The following is a 20,778-nucleotide window of genomic DNA, read 5'->3' as shown; positions in this document are numbered from 1 at the left end:
TTGAGTTTTGTTTCAATCCTCTCAGTACTTTCCATGACTCCGAAGTTCATGTACCTCCTATGTATGTTTCAATATTTAAGCAGGTTCTTTCCCATTCTTCATTCTTTTGTTGTGTTATTTTGTTTTTTCACTTCTCTATATTTTTCTTCAAATATTCTTTTTGTTGGTTCATTTATTTCATAATAGTGCTGTTTATTTGTTATATGTTCTTTTTCTCCAAGGACTTCTAATGCTGTTTGTTTTATATTCGCCTTTATATGCTGGTATATTTCTTCGATGTTGCCGTATCTAAATTCTATTAAGTTTTGTTCTAGACGTTGTTGGTATAGTTCTCTTATTGATTGTTCTTATGGAGTAGTTCTATATTGTATTGTTTTTCTCTTATAGTATTCAACGGTTCTTCTGTAGAGTTATTTGCAACTTTTTGTTAAAAAATGCCATAATTAGTGATTTTTGGAATTAAAAAAAACTACTAAATAAATTAGAATTATACGAAAAGCTTTATTATCTTTAAAAAATCAGCAAAATTATGAATATTTTGACTAGGATAAGTGGTTTCTATCTTGCTAAAAACATAGTTTTAAATTTAAACAAAGATTTCTAGTTTAGTGCGGTAGAAATGCAAAAAAATTAGTCGGTTTATACTCAGCTTATTGGGGTTAACCGCTCGTCTAATAGTCAATTGGACAGGTAGAAAGTGTGCCCGCCTGCTTGGAAGAACCAGCGAAAATTGCCGAAGCGCTTCAACCCGACCCGACCGAACGGTGTTAATTCTGATTAGGACATGGCACGACATGTTTTTAAGAATGTTGGTAACGTACGGAAATACTGAAGGTTCGCTGCGTTGGTTCTTCCTGGATGGCGATTATAACAATCACAAACACAAAAAAGCTAAAAAATTGCTTTAAATTCATTATACTATTGATTTTTTGGAATTTTGTAAATTTTGTTTTATTTTCTGTGTTTGGTGTTCTGTGTTATGAATATTAGATGGATTGATGCATGTGGTACAAATTGTGGTGTTGGTCTAAAAATTTCCATTGTATGTTAAAAATGTAATATGAACTAATTATTAAAACAAAAGAACTTGTTATTGTTATTATTAAATGAAAATTTATGAACTTTCTTTTTGAAATACGATGATTCACATATTTATATATTTGTAATCTATTGTAATAATATTTATCTGTTTTTTCTGTGTGGTGACAGGTTATTTAAAAATATATTCCGTGCGCAGTGCATTTGATTTAATTTACCGAGATAAAAATGATTTAATAGGTATTTCACTGAAGCTTCGTAAATATAGCGCGGTATACACATCTAGAAGTTGTTATATTTAGAATTATTCCTACAATACATTGAAGACGTTTCTCCACAAATATTTGAAGCGACAACTTATTCAATTTTTTTGTTGTATGTTACTCATAACCTGCTACCATGCCAAAATTTTCCTATGCAATCTGTGGAAATGGAAGGATGCAAAAACTCTCAGAAAGGTTTAAACGGGAGACGTATATAAAATTTTCTTTCGTATAAAGTATTCGATCCATCTATTTGTATATTTTATATTATGTTTTACTAAACTTTGTTTTGTTACTATGCGAAATATTTAATTCTTTGTCATACTTCAAATGTAGGCATCAAATAATGACAAAATACAGTGAATATAAGATTTTTTTAAAAATGACGCACAGCGAAATTCCAACAAATGCAATGCAGCAAATCTTCAATACCTTATATTATCTACCACAATTTATAAACGAAGATCTTCTTTATTGAGGCGAGACGCAATTATCTCTGGCACTTGGTCATAAGACCTTTGTACCATACACTGTTTTTTTTTTTTTTCACTAAATGCCAATAAGTCCTGAGGCTTTAACGACGGCTAACAGTTTCCTTATCAGTAATTTTAGACACTTTGTCTTTGTTGTCTCTTACCAGGTTATTGAGGAAGTCAGTCACCAGTTTTGATTTGGTGAGTGGGTTCTTTACGACGAGACCAGCCGCTTGGCTATCTGTATAAATGTTGATTATCTTTCTCCATTCAGGATTTCATCAATGCAGACCACCGAAGCAAAAGTTTGACCCTGGAATACAGTTGTGTATATTGACCTAGGTTGTAAGATTTGTTTTAATTACAGGTTTGCCCAATGACTCCGAATCCAGTACCATGGACAGTTTTAGATCCATCAGTGAATCATATTAATTCCCCAATAATGTTTGGGACTTTGTATTCTCTAGGTGGTCATCATCATCACTGGCTCGACAACCCTTTTTGGGTCTTGGCCTGTTCTAGGATTCTTCTCCATTCCGATCTGTTTCGTGCTTTTTTTCTCTAGTTTTTTATTTTTAAGGTTGTTATATCATTTTCTATTTGTTCTAAGTATCTCAGTTTCGGTCTTCCTCTTGTTCTTTTTCCTACTGGCATCTGTTTGAATATTTTGTTTGGTATTTCGCCTTCTTCCATTCTTTCTACATGTCCTATCCAACGCAGCCGTCCTATTTTGATGAATGTTATAATATCCGGATCCTGGTATATTTTGTATAGTTCAGAGTTGTATCGTCTTCGCCATATTCCGTTTTCTTTTGTGCCCTTATATATGTGTCGCAAGATTTTTCTTTCGAAGGTGGCTAACAACGTTTCCTCTCTTTTAGTAAGTGTCCAGGTTTCTGAGCCATATGTGAGTACCGGTCTTATTGGGGTTTTATATATTTGGCATTTTGTCTTTCTTGCGACGTAATCTGATCTTAGGTGTCTAATTAAGCCATGGTAACATTTATTTGAAATAAATATTCGCCTCTTCACTTCCTCCGTAACGTTATTATCAGACGTGACTAGGGATCCCAAGTATATAAAGTTTTTTACCTCCTCTATGTTGTATTCTCCTATTGTTATATTTTGTGGCTGCCTTATTTCTGCGTTTTTTTCTTACCTGCATAAATTTTTTTTTTGGTCTGATTGATTTTAAGACCACTATTTTGTGCAGCTCGTTCTATTTGGTTGTATGCCTCTATCATTCTCTAGGTGGTATAGTGTCTTAATCTTCTCAGTGAAAATAAATTTTGGTGTCATGATATCTTAGTTTATCTGAAAGATAGATTCCTCAAGTATAATTGCAGTAGTATTTGTGTGTCTATTCAATACATAATTCGGCCTCCAAATAGTTTTTGCTTTAAGTCTCGGGATGATCATAAATCATAATCATCAACCTATATGCGTCCACTGCTGGACATAGGTCTTCCTCAGATCTTTCCATCTGTCTCTGTCTTGTGCGGCTTGCATCCAGTTATTGCTAACACGCTTCAGGTCTTTAATCCATCTAGTTGGTGAGCGTCCTCTGCTCCGTATTGCTTCTTGCCTTAGTCTCCACACTAAAATACGTTTTTGTCCATCGGTTGTCTGATTTATTTTTTCGTTTGGGATTTGGTCTCTCAGAGAATAGAGAGACACCCAACAGCTGGCGCTCCATACCCATCTGAATCACTCGAATCGTATTAACTACCTTTTTTGTGAGTGTTACTGTTTCCGCTCCATAAGTGAGTACAGGTAACACACATTGGTCAAAGATTTTCCTTTTGAGGAATATGGGTAGATCCGATTTAAATACATAGTTTAATTTACCAAACGCTGTCCAGGCATATGATCATGAATATAACCTCCGAAATATATAATTCTAGCGGGGGGAGACCTGTGATAGCCTTTAAAGACGCCGTTCGTGTACTATGCAAAGCTCCTGTCATATTTAGTACTGAACCAGATGTAACTGTCGGTAGTCTCACTGATATGTATAACCAACAGATTACCTTTGGTTTTAGACTCCAGGTTTTACCTACAACTTGTCTGCAGTTCCAGAAGATTTGCTTAGCCGTGTTGGTTATATTGTTCATGTGAGTGTTTCAATTGGGTTTAGAATCCAAGGTAACTCCTAGATATTTGACCTCATTGGTTTTTTCTAGTTCCTCCCCAAATAATTTTAGCTCACTCAGTTCAGTAAGCTTTCTCTTATTGGTAAAAGCTACTAGTTTAAAAATAAAATAGACAGTTAAGGTTTGATTTCGTTACAGCGTACCACCATTCGATGATGTGCATACTTCTGCCTCTTGACGTCCTCAAAGCAAACTCTTGGTAATCTCTAACGGAATAAAACCTTTTCTATACATAAATGTTTAATTATTTAAAATATTTACCGATAGACGCTAGAGTCACTTCTACTAACGAGAATATAAATCGAATTCAGAATTCTGAATTCTTCGTATTAAGACATTTTTAAAACTGGTTTGCATAGATATTCAAAATTTGCACCAAAGGTTTTGTTCACCCTGGCATTTGATCACCATACTAAGAGCATGTGTTAAAACAATCTGTTATATGAGGGTGATATAATCATTTTAGTAAGCTAAAATCATACAGTCGGTTCAGGCAATAAAATAAACAAATGATTTAAGTTTAATGGGGAATATAGTTTGTGCTTAAAAAGTATCTACTTTATGTATAACAAAGTGTTTTTATAATATAGCTAATGTTTTGTATTAATTTGGTTTTTTTCATCATTATCGCTTTAATTACTCTTATTTTATTTTTAAGTTTTATTTCTGTGTGTTTTTTAGTTTTAGCCGAAAGGCATTATAATCAGTGTTGCTTCACGTAAAGCTGTATACATAGTACTAAAAGCATGCAATAGTCTAGGCAAGTTCTTTTTTAATTTCGTATTTTTTAAATATTTGTATTTTTAATATACACTTAACTTTTAGTTAAGAGTTTACAAAAGAATATTGGATAAGGATAAAAGTTGTATTTAAAAATTCTTTATAAAAGGTATATAATTAAAAATACCCTTTCGGTCTACATCACCGAACGTTTTGGGACTAAACAGTTCATCATCAGTGTATTATATAATATCTGGTATACATGAGTCAAGCCACTAAATATCTGGGTAAAAACCCTTAAAAAGTTACAATTTTTGTTTTGTGTTACTTTATTGTTAAAAATATGTTATGATGTTAAAGTATTTAACAGATATCCTGCATGGCAACATAAGACTCCCAATAGGAGTTGTTGGTGACCCTCAAACCTCGTCTGAATGGGCTTTAGATATTTATTACACAACATTAAAAATAAATGTATCCGCTTTTAATGAGCAAAATTATTATTTATTGATCGCGCAATGAGTATTATAAATAATATCGCTCATATATAATAGCAAGTACTTTTCATAAATTTCCACATTTGTATAAATCAACTTACCTACTTGATTATATTTAACATTTGAAGTTTTTACATTATACCAAGTGAAAAATGTAAACAATCACGTCACTACCGTGGCAGAGAAATTCTATCATTTGAATAATAATAATAATTGAATCCTCTATTCAATGCTTATTGGTAGCTATCGATGTACACATGCTACGGTGAAATTTTTTCAACTAGAAGTGCTTTAGAAAAGTAAAAAAATACAAAATTGTCACTACCGTGGATGCAAAAGTGGTGGCAAATAAATGCAAGATATATATAATATGTTATAATGAGTAGATACAATTTTTAGTATTTCATGATACTATGAGTCCAAAAAAAACTACTCGCAGCACTGAGCAAGAAAAGCAAAAAAATTGGTCTGAGCAAAGTTTAAAAAAACTTAGAAATAATATCTGACATGAAATCTGATGATGAATATTTATACCTATACGTTTATACAAAAATTAGCACAAAATTGTACAAGAATGAGATCCCACTAAACATGATTAAAACAACTAAGTTAAACCAAATAATGACATAAATATATAATGAGCATATAGCTTGAACTCAAGTAGTATTTCATGATACTATGAGTCCAAAAAAAACTACTCGCAGCACTGAGCAAGAAAAGCAAAAAAATTGGTCTGAGCAAAGTTTAAAAAAACTTAGAAATAATATCTGACATGAAATCTGATGATGAATATTTATACCTATACGTTTATACAAAAATTAGCACAAAATTGTACAAGAATGAGATCCCACTAAACATGATTAAAACAACTAAGTTAAACCAAATAATGACATAAATATATAATGAGCATATAGCTTGAACTCAAGAATAAAAAATGGTTAGAAAGGGACAGAATAAATCGATGGAATATTATCGTCTTTTCATGATGATATAATAATTACCGTGATATGTTAACAAATATTTCTGTTTGCAGTCTCCAAAATACAATGACGCGTAATTTATTTCTGGTAATACATGTTTTTAATGCTCATATTTATGTTTTACATAAAAATATTTTATCTGGGATGTTAAAATAGTATTGGAAATAATTTAAATTCAGAATTATTGGTTAAAAATAAGAAGAATTACCAAGCACACTTACATAAAATGTGTCTACAGTGTCTTTAACTTATATATTTATACGGAGTAGGTAGCAATATAATTTCTACTTTCTAACATCTAAGCCTTCGACTAAACCTTTCTATTCCAATTTTTTAATTCCTGTATATTTTTTGCCCTGACAGTTTCATATCATAGCGATAAGATATTGAATTTCTGATATATTTAACATTGTTTACTAACAGATTTAAAACTTTTATTGCATTTAGGTGAATTAAATTCAGGTCCAGGACGTACGGCGTAAAAAAATTATCAATGCCGGTAATTATGACCAATCGACGTTTAACAGAAATTGTTGAGGAAAATAAAATGTTGCATTTTGGATAATTAAAAAGGAAATTTGCGACTGTACTACTTTATATCAGTATAAAATTTAATACAAAGAATGTTTTCAGATAGATTATAATTTGTATAGATTATTAGAAACAATTTTTAATTAAATTTGACAGGTGACACATAGGCAAGACCGAGGTACCAAGTGAACTGTTTAAAGTGAGTTCGAGACCGAGACGAGCGACATACTCTTAGGGTCTATACTTTAGTATTATCAAATTTAGAAAAAGAGCGTGTAATGGCTTCGAAACTGTTCTTTAAAATGCTACTGGAAGAAGAAAATGACGATATATTTCTCGTATTACATGTTTCGAATGAAAAAAAAACGGAGATGTATAAATTATATATTTAAAACGAGGCGCGAAGGATTTTATATTTTCCAGGACGATAATATCTTTGCAGGATTCTACTTGAGGATCAAATCACTTCTTTGTCACTAACCCCATTAGCAATTAGTCTTCCTCACCCATAAATTTTATTTCGGATATTATTATTTTTAATAAGAAAAATTACTGCTAAAACACGAATGTCGCTCAGTGACCGACTTTAGTGACAGTTGTTTGTCGCTTATCTTTGTCTCGGGCTGCAGAACGACCTTAATATAATAGCATTGCAAGTAGACATGAAGAGACCACAATCGGTCTCGCCTATTTTTTTCTACTGCGTTTCTAATAAGTGTGGCTAACTGAAGTCACAAACGATGTTCTTCAGCCAGGGTTTTCTACCCCGAGCTCTATTTCCTTGGATATTTCCTTCTATTGTCAAGTTTAATAGTAGTACATAATATAATTTCGTAAGATTTGGCCAAATGGCATTTTTTTATAGTAAATCAAACTTCCTTATTCTAAAAACAACATTCTCATTCCGTCCTCTGATTATCCATGATATTCTGCACACATCTCAAATGTTTCCAGTTTTTTTACACATGGCTGTATTAGGGATAGTGTAAAGCGATATAAGATAAGTGATATATAGTAAGGAATATGTTACGACATTATATTACTAGAAAGTTTTACGCCATGGAGTGATAAATCAGCGCCATCTGGGTGATAAAAATTAGGTGGGAACTCAATTTTTACTACTGCATGTACTGATGAGTTGTCACTAAATTATAAATATTTTACCACAGAGAAACTGAAAGATGTCAAAAACCACATATATTTATTACATATCTAAATAAATAATTTACGTCGCTCTCTTCAGATTTGATAGCATCATCATCACTACATACCTACTTCATTTCTTAACGAAATTATAGTTGGCTCTATTGTTTCTTCTATTATCATATCGAGTTTTCAGAGTTTTTCTTCCACTGCTATGACATGTCTTTTTGAGATTTGTGCAAATGTTATGAAACTTCAAATGTTTCGGCAATTCATGACTTTTTCACTAGTAATTTGGAAAAAAAATTAAAAACTCAATATGAAGATTTCATCACATGCTATAATTTAAGAGTAGAAACTATATTTCCAAATCACTATATGCCTATAGGATATTGATCCATTAAAAATTGTGTAGAATGTTATGCTTTGTTCAATGGTTTTTACTTTAAATATTTTAAATTACATGATAAATAAATAATATAAAACTAACTATTTAAAAAAAAAATTATTGTTCCAAAACCAATATTTGAAGAATTTATTTGCAGGCACGTAGTCTTGGGGGTCCTCTTAAAATTGTTATATATTTACATAATACATTTGAGACAATTACAGTGGAACCTCGATTATCCGTCAGGGCACCGGACCAAGGGTATGACGGATAATCGAAAAGACGGTTAACAGAACAAAAAAAAGTTCATAGTATAACTCTCAAATTTTATTTGTATGTTTTATTTGACACAGCATTGTCGACTGTGTGTTTTAAATTGTATGCTTTCCAGTATTCTGGCAAAGAATATTCCTCTTCCATAACTAGGTTTTGAATACATTTTTTTCTGTATCTTCTTTGAATGTTTTAATGGCCGATTGATCCATTGGCTGTATCAATGATGTTGTATTCGCAGGCAGAAAAGAGCAGGTGATATTTTCATCGTCACTTCGCAGCATACCGGCTTCAGGATGGCAGGTTCATTGTCCAAAATGAATCGCCTTTGGTGGCAAATTTTTTGCTTGCAAGTATTGTGGAACGTCCGGTATAAAAACCTTAAAAACAAGATGTTAGAAAAATAGATAAACAAATTTTGGTTTGCAGTACATACCTTTTTGAACCAGTCAGCGAATATTTCCTGGGACATACATGCATTATGTTTTGCGTAGTAGTTAACGGAAAGCACGTTGTCGCGTGTCTCATCGATCATATCTTGAAGCTTTCTTTTATAATCTTCAACGACTTCAATATTTGCGGCGCTCTATTTTTCACTTTCGATTTTCAGTTCCCGTATACCGAGGCGATTTTTGAACTTTTCCAACTAACCGCTGCTTCCTTTAAATGAAGGATCGTCATTCAATTTCATGTTGAAAAACAACGCTTTTCCGGCAACAATTGGTCCAGACAAAGGAACACCTTCGCTTCTTTTTTGAACGAACCACAAATACAGAGTGTCGTGTCGTGCCGTGTCGAGTGATTCATTTGTGGCTTTTTTTCATTGTCTAACTATGTTTCATCCGGCCATCCAACTATTCCATTTGCGAAGCATACTTTTCAATTCCATCAGCATTTTTCTTTAAATCATTGATTGTCGTTCTCGGAACATCATACTTTTTGCTCAATGCGACAAGTTCGAATTTGAATTAAACTGAATTATGTTGACACACAGATATTGACTGTAATAATTATTGTGCTCTGGATTTTTATTTTCGGCTTGCGATTCTAAAAATGAAACTCTAAAAGAACGGTATCACTTATCATTACCTATTTAAATTGAAGTTTAATACAGAGCCCTGAATAAGAACAATAATTATTTACATAAAAAAATGCGGTGGTGGCCTAACTTCACGTACACATTTCAACGAATTTAGTTTGGCTTATCCGCACTGCTTAAACAAAATGAATTGATGACTAAATTTTTATTTATTTTGGTAATATAACTTATATATGGACCCTGACGGTTAACAGAGGTGACGGTTAATAGAGAGACGGATAATCGAGGTTCCACTGTATATTTATTAGGCGCACACATACAACTTTTATTTCAAATCAATATAAACAGATTAAAATACACTCGCGATCATAAAATCCGGGTCACTTTGAAAATCACCGATATTTCATTTTTAACGGGCTTTATCGTAAATAATAATAAAACAAATACAAACTAATGCATGTTTCTGAGAATTGTTGTCGGCTTAGTGGTTTCCTTTGCAACAAAGAATTCCAATAGTGCCGATTTCGCGGAAAAGTGCACACTTCCCAAAATGAACGGTACCTGTAACTGCCGCTTGTTTTAAATGTCTCAATTGTGCTTCGACTTTCTGTTCAAACGCAACGAACAAACGTTTATTATTGCCACCATTAGTGTTTATTAGTGCCATTATTAGTGTTTATTATTGTTTATTTTTTGCCAAAAATACCCTTGACTGTTGTTGAAACGGCACAAACTTTCTACGGTTCAACGAGTGCTTCAACGCTTTCAGGAGACGGGTTTGCTATCCAGACGACCTGGCTCTGGACGAAGAAGAACGACCACGTCACGAGATGACCGTTTTCTTGTGTTTCAGGCTTTACGAAACCGGACCTCAACTGCGATTATGCATCGAAATCGTCTACAGGAAGTACGAAATCGCAATGTTAACGTTGCAACAGTCAGGAGAAGACTTTGTTCTTTTGGACTATCTTCTCGGGTAATGGCTACAAAATCGCCACTTCGCCTGGCGCATCGAGTTGCACGACTAGCTTTTGCTCGACAATACGCACATTGGAGAATTAACGATTGGAGCAAAGAGTTATTCTCAGATGAATCCCTTTTCTGCCTAACTGGATCCAATAGACGTGTAAGAGTTTGGAGGAGAACCGGTGAAAGATTTTCACAAGCTTGCATTTCTCCAAGAATGGCATTTGGTGGAGGCTCGGTCATGGCTTGGGAAGGTGTATCTTCCGACTTCCGCACAGAATTACCCTTCATCGAAAATGGATCCTTAACTGCACGAACGGATATTACGGAGATTCTGGAAGAACATGTTGTGCATACCATGGCAGGGCTTGGAGAAGACGTCGTTTTTATGCAGAACAACGCGCGAACGCACGTTGCCACGATCAGTATGCAATACTTGGACTAGGTTGGAATTACGAGGCTACCCTGGCCAGCTAGGTCTCCGGACCTGAATCCCATCGAACATCTCTAGGACGATTTGAAAAAACGTATTCAACCCCTAACATCTCCTCTTAACAACGCATAGAAGCTTAAGGATCTGTTAGTGAGAGAGTGGAATAACATACCACAACATGTAATCCGGAGAAAAATTGAGAGTATCCCAGTCGTCTGCAAGAGGTTATTAGAGCAAGTGGAGGCAATACACGATATTAGTCATTGAAATTTCACTGATATTTTACCACGTTCTGTATTTTCCATTTTTTTCGTATGTCTGTTTTATCAACAATTTGGTTTTTTTCTGATTTTTTAATAAAAACAATAAAAATCGGTTTTTTTTTCTTTCAAAAGAAACATTGATGACAAATCAGCCCAAAAAAAGGTTATTACAGCACCAAAGGCAAAAATATTCAAGAAACTTGAAATTTTCAAAGTGACCCGGATTTTATGATCGCGAGTGTATAATTACCTCCCTCAAATTTGAATATTATTTTCAGTGTTTCAGTTATATTTAACAGTTTACCTAAATAAACAAAATTCCTATTTAACAAAATAAAAATATATATCGCAATTCACTTTGGAAGTGTTACAACACTGTCTCTTTTTTTGTTTATCTAAAAAAACATTGGCATTGTTTGTACCATCATATTTCATTTTGACTATCATTCTAGGAGTGAAGAAACCGATTTGCAATCTGCAATCAACAAAACACTCGACGATCCATTTCTAGTAGTTTAAGAATTATTTGGTTTATCACAATCCGTCTCTTCAACCTTTCTCTGATGTGTGGACACATATTCTACTTTATTTTTATTGTGATATGAACTTTTTGCTAAATGAATGAATATACTAGAGGCGAGTATTACATACGTTGAATTGCCAGTCTTCTTTTTAATGCATTATATTGTACAAACAATTGTTTTTCGTTCTACTGTACTTAAATTGTTCTGTCTGGCATATCCGTGTATATTGCGTGAAAAATAATGTACGATAAAATGTAGAACATACTACAAATTGGTCTGCGTGGACTTCGACATAAGAATATTGTTTTCACTAATTTTCTATTCGTTAATAATAACAATTATTGTGCTGAGAAACTTATCAATCCGTTTAAAATGTTAAAAAATCTTTCAACGTTTGTTTTGTGCATGTGCAAAACTATGCCAGACACAACAATTTAAACATATTGAATTTATTGATATTGTATTCAACTTAAATATCGATCAATGTTTAGAAAAAATATGCTATATCAGCTACCTGTTATGTCAGAAAAATATTCTTTAACTTACGTTATTATATAATGTAGCAGCATATATCGACGAAAACAAAAAAATATATTACTTAAATTATTAAAATAAATACCGTTATATGGATTAGTATACAAGAAGTGTGGTAATATAGTTTAGTAATTAAATAATGTGATGCAGAATTCCCGCAATTCTGTAGATCATGTTCTTAAGCGGTAGCATTACATTGTTTAGATATTGGTTCTTTGTCTGATTATATGTTAACAGACCACCATTGGTTTTGTTGGTGCTTAGAGTTTTAATTTTACATGATTACAAGGCGGCTAATTTAATCCATCGACCCCCTCCTTTATTAAGGTTCGGCAAAGATAGTGATAATAGTCGACTACTCACTCCAACGAGATGCAACAATACACACATCATGTATAAGCCTGATGGAAGATAAAACAAATACTAGATTGAGTAATTGTATAAGCAACAAGTATATTAACTTCACATGCCAGTAACCTAACCTAACAACTGTGTCTAACCTAATAATCTGTCCTGTCACCTCCTGTCATGCCATCTTGTTATCAACATGAATAATATGATTGTCACTTAACTGGGTATTATACATCTTTTCTTTTTCCTTATAAGTTCAGCTTACAAGGTTTTTTAATTTGTCTCCCTGACCTTGTACAGTAAATATTATTATGATTTGATGTTTCAAGTATATGATTATTATCAGGGATTAAAACTTCTGTTGATTGATGTTCCTGATGTGTTTCAATACCCTCACTGTCTGGCAATTCATGTAATACACTACCATCGCCACCCACATGATGATCATTACCACAGTCTACAACATGTTTATTTACTGATGATCTTATGTGAGATCTATTTCTTCTGATGTTTCCACTGTCATCTTGCAGGATGTATGATTTAGGTGATTCATGTTGATTCAAGGTTTTTGCAGACTTCCAGGTGTTATTACAGTGATCAAGGACTGTTACATCCATGTCCCTGTTCAATGGCTTCAATATTGTTACATTTTTACACAAACATGGATGCAACAAATCAACTGAAATTGGAACTGTTGTTTTACATCTTCTGCTATTAAGAAGTTGTGATGGGGAGTATCCCATACCTTTTAATGGATAATTTCTATAATTTATTAATGCTGACTGCATGCTTTCTTTCATCTATGGTTTTCCTTAACATGTTTTTTGCAATTGACACTGCTTTTTCTGTTAATCCATTGGAACGTGGATAATTAGGACCACGAAAGATTAAAGTAAAGTTCCAATTTCTGCTAAACTTTCTAAATCTTTCACTATTATATGGTACGTTGTCAGTTACAAGAAAATCAGGTGATCCAAATCGTGCAAAAACTGTCTTAATTTCAGCAACTACTGAATCAGCACTTTTGTCTTTAATGGGTAATAATTCTAACCAGTTAGAATATGAGTCAAATAAAATTACGTAACTTTTTCCAGCATATGTGAAAATGTCGGACTCAACCCTCTCCCATGGCCTTTTAGGTAGTGGATATGATAAAAGAGTTTGTTTTGGGTTTTTCTAGAAAATTTTTCACAACTCTTACATGCCCTTATATATGATTCAATATCCATCGCCATACCAGGCCAATAATAAATTTGGCGTGCTAGTGCTTTTGTTTTTTCTATGCCTAAATGTCCCTCATGAACTAATCCTAGAACTTCTTTTCTTAATGAAAAAGGAACAACTAATTTATTGTCTAGAAAAAGGTCATTAGTTATAAATAGATTCTCCTTTAGTTTGGCAAAGTGTCTGATATTTTCTGGAATTTTATATTTTTGCTCTGGCCAGCCACTGATGATAAAATCAAAAACAACTTGTAGTTGGGGGTCTGCTATTGCCTCTTGTCGAAACTGATTTTTTCGTTCCTCGGATAGCGGTAAGTCATTGACAATTGAATGAACGGCAAACTCTATCTCCGCATCAACAGATTTTTTGTTGTTTTTTAGAAATGCCCTTGATAGTGTGGCAGATATGTACATGCTTTTTCCTGGTTTGTACGACACAACTAAATCATAATCTAATAATTTTAATCTCATTCTCAGGATTTTTGGTGAAATCGACTGTAAATCTTTTTTAAAAATTGATTCCAGTGGTTTGTGATCACTGTGGACTTTTACACAAACTCCATAGACAAAGTAGTGAAACCTCTTTACAGCAAATAAAGTAGCTAGAGTTTCTTTTTCTATTTGAGCATACTGCTGCTCAGTTTTTGTAAAGCTTCTTGATGCAAAGGCCACAGGTCTGCCTTCTTGCAACAAACATGCCCCCAATCTATCTTTTGATGCATCTGTTTAAATTTCTGTTGTTTTCTTTGGGTCAAATACTGCCAAGATTGGGGAGTTAGTCAACAGATGCTTTAGTTGATCCAGAGAATGTTGATGCTTACTTGACCACTGCCAATCTACATCCAATCTTGTCAAGTTTCTTAACGGGGCAGATATTTTTGATAGGCTTGGTACGAACTTGCTACATATTTTACCATTCCTAAAAATCTTGCAACATCTTGTTTGCACTCTGGGTCCTGATTCTAATTGAGATTTCGACTCAAAACATGTCGAAATTAATATGGCGACGTCGAAATGCGACTTTGCGAACCTTGTGGATTTCAGCTGAACTAACCAAACGACGTCACTAGTTTTCGACTTATCGAAATTAATTTCAACCACAAGAAAGTGGTTGAAATTTCATTTCGAGTCGAAATTAATCTGACATGACTGACTCGACTGGGAGAAGTGAACTTAGGTTCAGTTTAAGTAGGCGGTGTTTTGATCCTTGCAAGGAAAACTGAGGCAAAAAGTATCAATATGGCTGTGTTTTACGGACATTTGCTAGTTTTGGAGGAATTAGAGAGGTTAGATATCCGACGTTCATAACGGAGGATAAGAAGAATGTTACGGGATACTCAAAATTCTTTTTCACTAAGTGATGCTCAATTTAGGCAGCAATTCCGGCTTAATAAACAAGCTGCAAATTATTTAATAAGGGTATTAGAACCATATTTGGAAGAAGGTGTTTATGCCTCTAGGATACCCAAAATGTTTAGGGTTAGTATTACTAAGCTGCAGTAAATTTAAAAATATATTAGAATATAACCACTAAGTCAAATCTTAGTGGTTATAACTTAAGGATCTCCCACATCGCCTTTTTTTTCTTGCCATCTTTTCTTTCAATTCAAAATATAATTGAGAATGGCCAATATTTATGATTTAACAACTCAAACAAGAAAAAAAAGACGTTCACGTAACGTAAACAAAACAAACATTCAACAAGCGTAGTGCAGCCAATAGCCAATAAACAACAGGGCCAACCCAAATTTTCAGCAGTGTCTAAATGATAAAGTAAATATCCCCAGTTTTAACTACAATCGAAATGAATGAGAATCGCTAGCGATTGCGACTGGCATGGCGTAGTCGCTTTTAAATTTCGACATCGAAATGAAATAGAATCAGGGCCCAGGTGTGGGCATGTTTAAGATTGCTTTGATATATTTATCACTTGTTTTCATACCATCCTTTGAAAATCTCTGACCCATGTATTTAACACTACTTTGTTTGAACTGTACCTTGGACGTATTGAACTTTATGTTGTATTTGGTAGCACAGTCAAGAACCCTTTTTAAGTTTCTGTCATGGTCTGCTTCTGAGGCACCAGTGACAATTAAATCATCAAAGTAAAGTCCTACGCCTTCAAGATCTCCAAATATTTCAAAATTCTTTTTCTGGAATACTTCTGGGGCTGAGCAGATACCGAAAGCCAGTCTATTAAATTAATACCTACTAAATGGTGTGCCGAAAGTCAATAAATCAGCACTTTCATTATCAAGCTCTACTTGCCAATAACCATCCTTCATGTCTAAATCGGTGAAGAACTGTCCTCTACCAAGTAACAATTTCATCAACAGAAGGAATTTGAAAGTGTTCTCTCTTGATGGCCCCATTAAGTTCTTTTGGATCAAGACATAGCCTTAAGTCACCATTTGGCTTTTCCACAATGACAAGTGGGTGAACCCACACTGTTGGTTTATCTACCTTTGTTATGACTCCTTGCGCTTCAAGATCACGCAATTTATTTTTTAAACGTTTTCGTAAAGCATGTGGAACCCGTCTTATGGTGCTTATTCGAGGTTTGGTATCTTCTCTCAAGGTTATATGGTGTTTTGTTGGAAATTTTCCTAGACCTTACTAGGAAAATTTCCTTACCTTACTAATATTTTGTTACTAGATCATTTAAATTGTTAAATTTAGACCTTACTAATGAATCTACCCGTTTGACAAAATTTAATTCTAGACATTCCTGAAACCCCAGCAAAGGAACCTAATTTTTTGTATCTACAACTACAAATGATATATTTTTTTTTATCATTTTTAATAACACAAGTTAATGTAACTCTACCTACAGTTTTAATTTTGAACTTGGAATCCCCATATGATACTAATGATATATTAGATTTACGGATATGTGCTGTTGGGGTTATTTCTATGAGAATACTTAAAGGCAATGTGCTTACCTCAGCTCCAGTATCTAATTTAAACGACACAGGCTTATTGTTAACATAAATATCAGCTGACCACATATCTTGTCCAACCTCGTGTTTACATTTAGAGTTTACTGACCTGACAAAATACTGATACTCACTACCTTCACGCTCACTTCCTGAACTCTGCACATCACTTACACTAGCTTCTGTTACTTTCTTCTTCTGCTCCTTTCTTGGAATTTCTGGTTTCCTTCTCACATTGCTCCCAGGTTTATGGTCTTCTCTACAAACTTTTGCAAATTGGTTATGGCATTGATACTTACCACATGTTTTACCCCAAGCAGGACATCGATTGTCTCTCAAATGATTATATCCACATCTGGTACACACACGATCACATCTTGGTTCTCTTCGTTGAACTGCATTTATTAATGACTCATTTTGTAACATTTTAGACTGGCCTTTACTTATTTCTATCGCTCGACATATGTCAACTGCTTTCATTAACGTTAACTCATGATTCTCTGAGCAGTTTTTCTTGTGTTGCTTTGTTGTGTATTCCCATTACTATTCTATCTCTGATCATCTGGTCTTGTTGGCTATACTCTGTTGTTTTAATGGCTTTCCGTAGTTCTGTAACAAACGAGTCAAATGGTTGCCCTTCTTGCTGGCTAATAATATTAGACTTAAATCTTTCAAAAATGACATTTTTCTTTGGTGAACAATACTCTTCAAACTTCTTTTTTATGCAAGTTACTGTTCTGTCTTCATTTTCGTCAAATGTGAAAGTGTACAGCTCTAATGCCTCGTCACCCACCAGCCTTAAGAAAACTGCCAGCTTTTTGCTTTCTGGTTTGGATATTAGGTCCATAGCTATCATAAATAGATCAAACTTTTGACTAAATTTGCGAAACTTTTCAGATATATTCCCATCTAATACTAGAGATTCAGGTGGCTTAAACGTGGATTCCATGATGATACCAAAAAATGATACTCACGTGTTACAAGGTTACAGTTGAGTACCTATCCAAACAAGAAATAGTTTCACCACCCAAAGATTATCACACCTGACACCATGTATAAGCCTGATGGAAGATGTAATAAATAAAACAAATACTAGATTGAGTAATTGTATAAGCAACAAGTATATTAACTTCATATGCCAGTAACCTAACCTAACAACTGTGTCTAACCTAATAATCTGTCCTGTCACCTCCTGTCATGCCATCTTGTTATCAACATGAAAATGATTGTCACTTAACTGAGTATCATACACATCACAATAAAATACACAAAGAACACAGTATGACGATAGTCGAGAAAAAGGACTAGAAACAAGAAATCCATAATAAGATCAACAGATCAACCAAAAAGGAAACTTCATATTTTATTTTTTATTCTTTTTTAATAGCTTTTTTCGCTTTTCATTGATTGATAGTTTAAAGAGTTTAATTATAGAAATGATCTAGTAAAATGATGTAATCTGTTCAATCACTTTAAGGACTTTGCCCTCATGGGATATATATATATATATATATATATATATATATATCCGTTATTTTTATTATCCTCTGTCTACAATTTAATTTAAATATCACAGCAGTGAGGAACGTGTGTATACTTTTTTTATTTAGAGTATAAAAGAAATATTTGTTACAAGTATATTGCATGAAAATATTGATGTCTTATAGTATTGGTTGACTGGCAATTCAACAAACATTCAGCCTTCCTACTTTGACGTATCATTTTTTTGTACAAGAGAACGATATGGGTAATAGTTGCAGGTTACCGTATTATTTATATCTTATTATACTATTTTAGACTATAGATTGAAGTGATCCATAAAAAAAAACGAACGAAAATAGAAAAAAAAATTTAACACAAAATACAAAAATTTTTAGCAGTAATAAACATATTCCTCAAATAATCGAGGATTTATTACAAATATATGTTTTTCAAATTCAGGTTAGTTAGTTATTGCAGATTTTATGAATATATTGTAAATACAGATCCAAAAAGGTAATTGTTTGTTGTTGAAATTATTTTTTTTTTATTTTAGCGAACGCAAAATAATTTTGAACTGAATTTTATACCACTTTATCCATGAAGATACTTTAATACCAGCCGGATAGACCAACACTAAGAGTTTAATTTATTTTTTATTTTATTTTCTTGTAGTTACTTTTCTCCGAGTTGATATATAAAGTAGCAATTCTACTGCCTATATGCACTGCTTTTTCGTCGATTAATCTGTTTTATTCATCCTTTTTCTATTTCTTAGATAAAAATAAATATTTGTTTTTGAAATTTCCAACATTGTTTGGCTCTTTCATTTTTTTCAATACTTAAAATAGATGGTTGGCTTATCGAGCGAAACATAAACCAATAATGTTGTAGTGAATTAGCAGGTATGCGATCTGTTTTATATTTGTAAATAAAACTCCTAATTTTCTTCACATCTCTATATTTCGCTAATTGTTTGTTAGCTTCATCAGGAGAAACTACAATATAATTTTAAATAAAATTAATAAAAAGAACGATGTTATAAATTATTAAACTTACAGAATTAATAGTATTTTTTAACATTTCCATGTTCAAAACAGTGCTGATAGCCAATATCACTCTTAAGTGTATAATTATTAATATTAATTAAAAAACACAAAAAGCAAACATAAAAAACACAAGTACATATTTAAGAAACAATAGAAATATTCAGTTTTATACATGTGAAAAATATACATTATGGTTAAAATGTTTTATTGTAGATATTGCTCAATTGTCCCGTGTCTGCCTTGTAACATATTGATTCTTTTTCTTTATTAATATGGCACATTTCCAAAAATAATCTTTTTTTTGTAACTATTTTCTTGTCTTAAAACCCTGACATTTGGGTAGTCAAAATGGTGCCCAGTTTTTAAATGGTGGTCAACTGCCGCACACGTATTTTTCTTTTTTGTGCAGTCACTTTTGTGTGATCAATTTGTGCTGGTAGTTTAACATTAAATATATTATTTTTTACCTCTACATGATATTATGTTCTATTTCCAAAACGTTTAAAATCTTTAGACATGAGGTGGTTCAGAATACCTTTTGTTGTTAAAAGGAATACCATTTGTTAATAAGTAATTCCAGGATTCAATTATTTTTCTAAATTCTATATCTGCAGGTGGATTGGAACAGAACTTCAGAATACTTAGTTTAGAAAATCGTTAACCTAAACACTAATATCAATTTGCTAAAATGGAAAAGCAAGGTATTGACAAAAGTGAACCAGGGAGAAGAAAAATGCCGTGCCATGGATAAAGAATATTTTGTAACCACGATTTCATATTAATTAATAAATTCTGGTATATATATTAAAATAAAATTTAAACTGTGTACAACAGACAGCTACATTTAAAAAAAATTACTTCCTCTGTCCACCAGTTTTCAATATTGTTAACACAATCTTTTATTTTGCAAACATTACAGAGTTTAATTATATTTTGTTTAAATCTCATATAGATAAAATTCTGAAGTTTTCAAAACAACAACGTAAAAATAATAATTACGTAATGAATATTTTTATTCGTGTGGCAACAGCAAAATTCTTAAACTTATTCTTAAAAAGTTAATATTAGAGAAACTAACTCTTTGTGGACGACAGTGCTGATTACATGCATATTTGTACACTGACAAATTAAATAGATTGTTATCAATCAACCATTCGTTAATAATTTAATATTTAAGTCGACAACTTATTGACGCAGAATTCAAATTCGTTATTGGTTTGGTCATGTAATCATGAAATGTGTTTAATAGAGTTTTTATTCATATTATATTACTTTGTGATATGAACACGGCTAGAACTGATTACAAATAATGGGAACTGTTTTTTCATTGCCTCTTTTCTATATGAGGTATATAAAAGGTTTTTTCTAAGATTTGAAATGCAACAACTTTTGCCTGTTTTAGCATATATTCAAATGTTATTAGCTATACCCCGATAATAATTACTCATATCGAACCCTAATTCATAAAAATATAAACAGGACTAAAAATAAACCTATAAAACTATTAAATTAAATGCTCAAA

At 32.7% G+C, this 20,778-nt stretch overlaps 1 protein-coding gene across 7 annotated transcripts in view; it reads left to right on the top strand.

Annotated features, from left to right (window-relative positions):
• The window catches only part of Atg17 (autophagy-related 17), a 169,874-nt gene extending 149,464 nt beyond the window's left edge, over positions 1–20,410 (top strand). For 3 of the 7 annotated variants that reach the window (XM_072546185.1, XM_072546137.1, XM_072546146.1), the window contains one exon: positions 11,613–11,633. In XM_072546185.1, the coding sequence (XP_072402286.1) occupies positions 11,613–11,618 (6 nt within the window). In that variant the 3' untranslated portion in view covers positions 11,619–11,633. The other 4 variants (XR_011952134.1, XM_072546177.1, XR_011952132.1 and 1 more) reach the window with 3 other exon arrangements.
• Positions 20,411–20,778: the final 368 nt, after the last annotated feature.

This window comes from Diabrotica undecimpunctata, chromosome 1, assembly GCF_040954645.1.
Source record: "Diabrotica undecimpunctata isolate CICGRU chromosome 1, icDiaUnde3, whole genome shotgun sequence".
Lineage (NCBI taxonomy): Eukaryota > Metazoa > Arthropoda > Insecta > Coleoptera > Chrysomelidae > Diabrotica > Diabrotica undecimpunctata.
The sequence above is the reverse complement of the archived record's forward strand: the minus strand, read 5'-3'. Positions and strand labels throughout refer to the sequence as shown.